This window comes from Antrostomus carolinensis, unplaced genomic scaffold (assembly GCF_000700745.2).
Source record: "Antrostomus carolinensis isolate BGI_N321 unplaced genomic scaffold, ASM70074v2 scaffold535, whole genome shotgun sequence".
Taxonomy (NCBI): domain Eukaryota; kingdom Metazoa; phylum Chordata; class Aves; order Caprimulgiformes; family Caprimulgidae; genus Antrostomus; species Antrostomus carolinensis.
The window spans coordinates 1-8,574 of record NW_010316885.1 but is presented as its reverse complement, the minus strand read 5'-3'; the positions used below and the strand labels follow the sequence as shown (position 1 = coordinate 8,574).

At 40.8% G+C, this 8,574-nt stretch overlaps 1 protein-coding gene across 1 annotated transcript; it reads right to left on the bottom strand.

Annotated features, from left to right (window-relative positions):
- Positions 1 to 2,255: 2,255 nt before the first annotated feature.
- Positions 2,256 to 7,657, bottom strand: LOC104525260 (transmembrane protein 126A). Its single transcript, XM_010168366.1, has 4 exons — positions 7,512 to 7,657; positions 3,968 to 4,161; positions 3,307 to 3,421; positions 2,256 to 2,504 (listed from the first exon to the last, which is right to left on the bottom strand). The coding sequence occupies exons 1-4, from the start codon at positions 7,625 to 7,627 to the stop codon at positions 2,300 to 2,302; spliced, it is 630 nt and encodes a 209-aa protein (XP_010166668.1). The 5' UTR covers positions 7,628 to 7,657; the 3' UTR covers positions 2,256 to 2,299.
- Positions 7,658 to 8,574: the final 917 nt, after the last annotated feature.

Below are 8,574 nucleotides of genomic sequence, written 5' to 3'. Positions count from 1 at the left end.
CCTGCTGAATCCTGAAACTGGTTCAGTCTTTATTCACTTCCTTTTGAGAACTTTTTCCCCCCCAGTTTAAGGAGAAGTACACAGGGTACAATGGAAAAGTTTCCTTTTTTATAAACACCTTTCTAGCCTAAGGAGTGCATGGCTGACCTCTGACATGACCAATGCTGAACACTTAAAATACCTATCTGCAATTTGTGTATTCATCAGTCATGCCAGAAACAAATCCTGGTCTTTGCAACTTACTAAATAAATACATTGAGGAATGTGATTTATTTTTTTTTTTTGTTACATACAATCTTCACCTTTCACCCTAAGAAATTAATATCTAAAAAAAATGTGGTTTGTCCTAGTGTGAGATCATTATATATCAGAGCACAGAGCATGCATTTTGATTACTCTGAGAATAATTAGCACTTGAATTGATACCAAAATGAAAATAGTACAGGGAATGGAAGATGGTTTTGAATCTTGCACTTTAAAAAGCACTAGGATCTGTTTACAAGATCTTAACCGTATCTTGCTAAACACTGGCAATGATCAGAGCCATTCATTTTCATTGTTAAAGATACTATTGCAAATTAATAGCTTTGTTTTATGTTTTTATTACCACAGGTAAGTGGTTCTGTTGGTGAAGGTCTGATGACTTCTGAAGGTACCATAATTCACTGTCTTGTAAGATACTTGCTCTGTGAGAACCTGAGTTCTCACAAAGTGGGCTGATGTAAGTAAGGCCAAGATGGCTGTTTAGATGCAGGCCCGTGTTGGAACGCCACACAATGCAGCAATGCTTTGAATTAAGGAAAACTGAACTAACTTTACATAACAACTGTTGTGGAGGGAGTCTGTCTTTGGTGCTTCTCTATACAAAACAGGCCCCTACTCCTGGTCAGAGAGAGAAATAGAGTGCATGATTTTCCTGCTCTAACAACAAATCTGTTAGGAAAGGACAGATAAACATGATAGAACTCCTTTAATACATTTTTCAGCAGTGCTAGAACATAAACCAATTCAATTGCAAGTCTCAATGCTGAATTCTTAATTCTCATTAATAAATATTTCCATGTGCATCTCTGGGGATACTAGAATTTTCATTGAAGTTAAAAGTTAAAAACTTAACTGTTAAGGCCATACATCAGATTGAGGTGATTGCTTCTGTAGAAAAATTCCTGATTTAGTTCTCAAACTGCAGAATACACTAAAGAGATCTCATGGAGAAGCAAAATTAGCAATTTATATTGCTCTAGTCACCAATGATAAGACAAGCCTGATGCATAAGTGAATGACGCTGGACCACTGATCGTAAAACTGGAGGCAGCTGGGGTACCCCAGTAACAGCACCAGCTATCTGAGGCCTCTCAACACAGTTCCCTGCTTCAGGAAAAGCCCAATTTCAAGGCAAACTGCTTGCAAGGACAAAGTTTGTTCTGATTAGGCTTTTTTTTTTTGGTCATTTGATGTATATGCTGGGAAGTGTGACACAAGTGTCACTCCCGACTGCTCTGTGATAATGGGCGTTCTCTACAGAGTGACCCTTCTAACAGCCTGAACACGGTTATCTTGTGACAGAAATCCTGTGCTAGCACAGTGGAGGAAAGTTCAGGGACAAAAACAGTCAGATTTTGAGGAATCTCTAGAAAAACCTTGCCTTGATCTCCACCCTTTCTTTTAAAAAAAAAAATAAAAAAAATCACTGTTGTTTGCATTATGAAGAAAACCCTTTTTCAACCAAGTAACAGCACAAGAGGAAATGGCCTCAAATTGCACCAAGGGCAGCTGAGATTGGATGTGAAGAAGAATTTCTTTGCTGAAAGGGTTCTGAGGCATTGGAAGGGGTTGCCCAGGGCAGTGGTGGAGTCCCCATCCCTGGAGGGATTGAAGAGTCGTGTAGACACAGTGCTGAGGGACATGGGTTAGTCAGGGACTTGTCAGTGTTGGGTTAATGATTGGACTTGAAGAGCTTAAAGGGCTTTTCCAATCTAGGCAATTCTGGGATTCAATAATACTCATTTATACAGCTTCTAAAAGATGCAGCATCACCACAGAGCCAAACACTAAGCAGGCAATATAAATGCTTTTTTTTTTTCCTAATTTCCAAAGAAAAAACACCTGTCTTTATAAAGCTGTTATTCAGGTGTATACACTGAGCTGGACATAATGAAAAACTTGCATTTAAGTTCAGAACTGAAAAAAATGCCAGTGTAAAATCTTAACTTTGTTCTCCTATTACAAAAGACATCAAGCAGCAAAATCTTTCTTTGTTTATTATGTCACTTATCCAAAGCAATTGAAAAGTTGAACCTCATGCTTGTAACTCTTCAGGATCCCTGCTAGTGTTCATCTGCTGCAGTATTTTGACATATATTCCATGCTGTTTAGTGGCAAGATATAATCCAGTTAGAGCCTGTATGATTACAGCCAAACTCATTTTTCTAAAAACAGGCCGAGCAGTTGTGAGCCAGAAGCGTAATGCATTTTCTTTCCCAGGCAAGGGAGATGAAGAATACCTAAACAACATAAACAGTGGGAGAAACTTACTTCTTTTTTCCATCCAATTTAAGCATCAAGATTTAACATGAAAGTAATTAAAGATATTTAGGTAGATACTCATTCTCTCCCTTCCTCTATTAAGTTAAATTCACCTGGTGGTATCAAGTTCTCTGGATAAATGCTATAAACCATCCTGAGCACATCGCTGACGTCTCACCAAGTCTCACCATCCCCTCACTCTGCTCTGACCAGGGAGTTTGGCTGCTAGGCACTGCCTGGGATCAGTAAGGTCTCTCTGCTGTCCACCTCAGCAACAATTTTCACTGCCTGGCAGGAAGGCAGCCACCATTTCACACGCCCAGGCACACCACGGGTGGCTTGTAAAGTTCCACCTAAACCCAAGTGCTTTACAGTGCATCCGTTTGCAGATCCTGTTTCACTTCGGAGGCTCCCTGTAGCCCTTACTAACTTTGCCTTGTAATTCATAGAATCATAGAATGGTTTGGATTGGAAGGGACCTTAAAGATCATCTAGTTCCAACCCCCCTGCCATCAGCAGGGACACCTTCCACTACACCAGGTTGCTCAAAGCCTCATCCAGCCTGGCCTTCAACACTTCCAGGGAGGGGGCATCTACAACTCCCTTGGGCAACCTGTTCCAGTGTCTGAACTGGACGACCTTAATGTAAATCTCCTTCCATGTACTAAAAGCTTATAAGAAGATAAGTGTGCACAGACTAAAAATCCACAGAATTTAACTTGAGAACTGAAGATTTGACCGACAAACACATTTAAGGTATTGCAGGTTAATAAGACCTACCTGGCTGCAAGGCTTGCATTCATGGGGATAGCCAAGAAAATAGGATAGAGCCCACCTACAACAGCCCCGATCAATCCTCCTCTGACCACAGCGCAGACCTCACAGTTTAGCTCACCTGCATGACAAAAAATATTTCACTGTCAATATCCACATAGCTCCACCCCATCATTTATAAGCTCCGTGTGACAACATGGATGCAGGTGCTTGACAGAAATGGCCAAGCTGTACAGGAACGCGAGGAATTTGGGGAGAAGGACCCTGTCCTTTTGCAAAAAAAATAAAAAATAATAAAATTACTCATTCCAACCGATGAAGAATTTATTGCTCTAAAGCTGACCTTCAAATGACATCATACAGATGGGGGAAACTGAACTGCTTTGCTGCAGTCACTTTTACTTTGAGTGAAAAATACTAAAAATCAGTGATGTGTAACAGAATTATTTTTGTAAACGTATATAAAGACACATATGTATCTCCCTTCCCATTCAACTTCAAGAAGTCACTGCTGCCTGGTGCATTAAATGATCTGTTTTTCAAACCCTGCTTTATAAATGGAGGTTTTTCAAGACCACCGTTATGCAGAGAGGAAAAGCTCCTCTAGTGTTACACTGTGTACAGAAAGCAAAGCCCTTTGAAAATAAGGAATAGTGAGATTTTTTACCTGAAAATAAAGACTCACGCACAAAAACCTCATAAACAGCTGCTGTTGAAAGAAAGGGAATACAAGCCATTGGCAGAGCAGACACGAAGGAAGCCTTTCTGACATGTAGGATGTTCCTGAAGAAGTTATTTGCTGCTAAGCCGCATAAGCTTGAATTTGCCGCAAGGAAGTACGATCCGTGTTTACAGACGTTCCTGTGTAAGAAGGAAAGTCACTTCAGCAATTGAGAACTGTTAAAAAGTCTGGTTTACTCAGTGCTACAATTCACTTCTGAATATCCTACAGTAAGAGGCAAGAGAGATGTAAACCTCTTGCTGGTGCAAAATGGAGAACGACTACTTTCAAAAGCAACCAGTGCAGCATCCTTCACTATACGCCTGGTTTACACACACCTCAAGAATGAAGTGACAGAAAGGCTGGGAAGCCTTTTCTACTTTTTTTTTTTTTAATTATAGCTAATGGAAACTTCATGTAAATTGCTCTCCTAATCAGCATGTTTCTAAGGAGAATGTTTTCTCAAAATATATATATTTTTTTAAAAAGAAGAAATACATATATATAGATATATACACACATATTTTATCAGGCATTGGAAGGGGTTGCCCAGGGCAGTGGTGGAGTCCCCATCCCTGGAGGGATTGAAGAGTCATGTAGACACAGTGCTGAGGGACATGGGTTAGTCGGGGACTTGTCAGTGTTGTGTTCATGGTTGGACTCGATGATCTTAAAGGTCTTTTCCAATCGAGGCAATTCTGAGATATATAATCCCAGCTAGCACCTGTAATCAGCCTTGTTTCTAGCCTGCTTACCTCAAAGTATAGATTTAGTTTCAACATAAGAGCTTACAGAACAGATGAGGTGGGACAACTACAGCACCTGAGATCTCGCAATAACGATCTCAGCAGCTGCTGGCAGCTATTTGTAGCCATTCTGTGAGCTGAAGGACTGCAAGCCTTCCTTATGTGCATGGAACATGGATTTAAGGTCCTGCCTTGCTAGGAGGTTACACACTGGTTTACAGAACTGGAGCTTCTATTTTTCCCTTGATAACAGAGGAACTGGATTCTGTTCTCTACCATGTTTTTAACATATGGTTTAGAGCAGTTACTCCTGTTGCAATCTATCATATGGTGAAGGCAGAACAGAACAAAGTCTGGTCAGAGATAGTCAGCATTTAATATCTTGACAAACAGTCCCCATTGGAGTCCATTCCATCACAGCAGGTGACACCAGAGGTGGAATGGGAATCTAACCAATCTTACATGCCTGATGAGCAGTTTGTGATTTATTTTCATTTGACTTGCAGAAGGAGGTTGTGTGTGAGCTTTAGCATTATACCTGGCACAGTCAGCTGATTAGTGGAAACAACTCTTTGCTTTAGGTTTCCACAAATCTGAAATTCCTGGAATGAAAACTATTGCCAGGCAAAGCAATTAACTGGAAGGCACCAAGATTATGAGGCTGGGCCACTATTATTATGTTAAAAGTGTATTTTTAAAATGCACCATGAGTTGGATTTATCCCTAAAGCCCCAAAGAAAATAAAATGCTTAACCCATCACCAAATTTATGCTGGGCCAAATGTTGTATTTATTTGCAAAATTATCAAACGTGACAATCTCAAAACCATTTAGCAATTAAAATACATGATTTTTTAAAATCTGCCTACTTAAAATTCTTCTTAATGCTTAGAGTAACATTAAGCACTGACAAATCATATAAAAAAGACTTCAGAGATGTAGGTGCTAATCTTGCAAAACCTAAAACATTAAAAACATCTGACAATGACACCAACTATTTCTCATTTTAAATAGGAAAATACTTTCTTGGTACATACCAGATTTTCAAACATGAAAATAAGGTGCTACTAATTCAACTCTGATCCTATATAGCAAAAAAACTTTATTGGACAGGTATGTCTCTTGCCCTTATTTAGGAGCTATGTTTCTTTTTTTGTGTTTTGTTTTGTGTTGGGTTTTTTTTTTGTTTTAAAAATAAATTTGCTTTTCAAATCACCATTCCCCCAATACAGGATGCCATTCACAGAGTATCCCCAGTTTGTGCAAACCAGCCATTTTATTCCCTTAGTACATTTACAACCATTTAGTTAAAAATCCAAAATAGAGCAAATTAACGTTACCAGAACCAGCAGAATCTACTCAGGCTTACTGATGTACAGAAACTGCTACACTGCACAAACAGTTTTAAAGGAGGATGGAAGGGTTGGGGTTTGGGGTTTTTTTGTTAATTTTGTGGGGTTTTGGGGTGTTTTTTTTGTTTTTTTGCTTGTTTTTTGGGGGGAGGGGGGTTGTTAGTTTGGTTTCTGCTTGTTTTGTTTGGGTTTTTGTTTGGTTTTTTTTTAAATACTAGCTCCCTAGTGTTAAAAACAAGAGCTGTGGTGAACAGGAACTCTCCCAGTTTGACTGCAGCATGTTTCCTCTTCCCTTCCAGCCATTAGTGACCTCCCCTCTGCATATACAAACTTTTACTCTTGCCAATGCAGTTTCAAATAAAGGCCCCCACCCCTGGCAGCTGTTTCTTTCCAAGGCCCAGGAGTACCTAGGTACTACAGTTCCTATCAAGACGTTATCATATCACCACTGAGGTATCTGCCTCCCCTTTAGCTCCCCACCCCTTCAGAGGGAAGAAGGGCTGTAAGTTGAATGTGAGGGCAGCAGATCCTACACAAAGCTGCACCACTGACTGCAATGGGAGGGATAAAGCCTCGGTGTTTCTTTTTCTCACCTGTGTGGGGAGGCCCTGTGTTACTACTGGCACTTTGTTTGACCACCAATTTAGTCCTATTGAAAAAAAAAGCTTCCAATTAATCTTATTTCTCCTATTTATACAGAATTTATCCAAGATGATACAGACCTGCAAACAGCTCCTTACAGAACCAGCTCAGGTCCAGTAAGGTTCTGCAGCAAAATGCAGTTATCACCAAACACAAAAAGGTTGTCTGTGAGGCTCAGAAGGCATTTAGCTGGCTTGGTGCTGCACAGAACCCTGCTGAGGAGCCTGCATGACTCTGGCTGACTCGTCCAACACCACCTGGATACCTCAGTCTCGCCTTCCTGAAATGGGGAGCGGCGCAGAATGAGACGCAGAAACAAGCAGGTTGATGCTCACTCAGTTCTGGCCCCAGGCCAGCCCTGCTGGACATCAGATGACTCCTGCAGAATCACAAAATTACCTGCCTTACGCTCTCCAACATTTCAGTTTCCTAGAAAATTTACCAGCACGGGACTGTATGAATGCTCAGAGCCAGCCAGGGCTGATCAGCCATCACAGAACCTTAAGTACTGGGCAGCACAAGCCAGAAACCAGCTGAGCAGGACCAGAAATAACCATGAACTAACCATATTTAAAAGAAAAATCAAAGTTAAATTTTCTGGTTTGGACAACAATAATAAACATCCTCACAATTAAATATTTTTGTAGCTGCAAGGAAGATCTGCAATACAAGAGTAAAGGAAAAGAAAAGCCTCCAAAAACCACTTGAAATGTTTGATGCACTTATCTTCATTTATTTTACCAGCACTTACTGATCTGCTTTAGGAAGCTCATTGAGTATCTTTTGTACGACTTCCATCTGCTTAAATCTTTCCAAATATAGTCTTTGCTGCGGAGAATCTAGTTCAAGAAACTCTCTTCCCGTCATCTTGAAGTCCTAGATCATAAGGAACAAACAAACAAATGTAATCAAAGTTACACAGCCTCAGTACATATCAAATAAACACGGGCTCTTTGGGCACTGTGCAATCACAACTGCGTTTCCTATTTTCCATGGCTGAGTTTTCAGATGCAAAGGGCACAATCCAGCTACAGAGTCTAGGATATTTATGAACACATAAACCCCACCAAACTGCTTTCTTTAGTGACACCACAGCTGTAGTTTGACAATTGCTCTAAGCCAACTTAAGTACTCACTGCCCTGCAGATACCCCTGCCCAGCACCTCCAACCCTGGGGCCAAACAGCAGCTTGGATGAGGGAACTCACAGATGAAAGGCCAGGTTGGATGAGGCTTTGAGCAACCTGGTCTAGTGGAAGGTGTCCCTGCTGATGGCAGGGGGGTGGAAATAGATGACCTTTAAGGTCCCTTCCAACCCAAACCACTCTATGAAAACTGCTCAGAGGAAAACTGGGCAGTGTATTTGTTTTTTCCAGCTGGATCACCTTCTAAGACAATGATCCCTAATGCCTGCAGCTCAAGGGAGGACACTAACTGGACAATGGCTTTTAGCAATACTCTAGATTTAAATTGACTTAACTGTCAAATACAATCATAAGAAAAAAACCAAACAAATCCATACTTTGCAAAGATGTAAAGAAATCAATGAAGATTTCTCCTCTGCCTTTCTGTTGCACAAATAAGGAGTTTTTTACGGGTACTCTTAGCCAGAGACATAGATCAAGTGAGAAAGTGTAGAGCTGTATTGGGTTTACATGGCAGGGTTTTGGTAGCAGGTGGACTGCAGGGTGGCTTCTGTGAGAAGATGCCAGAAGCTTCCCCCATGTCCAACAGAGGTGGCTTCAAGATGGACTCACAGCTGGCCAAGGTGGAGCCCGTCAGTGACAGTGTTAGCACCTCTGGGATAACTTATTT

Bases quoted from the DNA above. Each gene is read 5' to 3' on its own strand.
- LOC104525260 (XM_010168366.1), bottom strand. From the start codon at position 7,627: ATGACGGGAAGAGAGTTTCTTGAACTAGATTCTCCGCAGCAAAGACTA. The intron at 4,162-7,511 runs GTAAGTGCTGGT...CTTCTTACACAG, and splicing joins GAGCTTCCTAAAGCAGATCA to GAACGTCTGTAAACACGGAT. The intron at 3,422-3,967 runs GTAAAAAATCTC...TTTGTCATGCAG, and splicing joins GCGTGAGTCTTTATTTTCAG to GTGAGCTAAACTGTGAGGTC.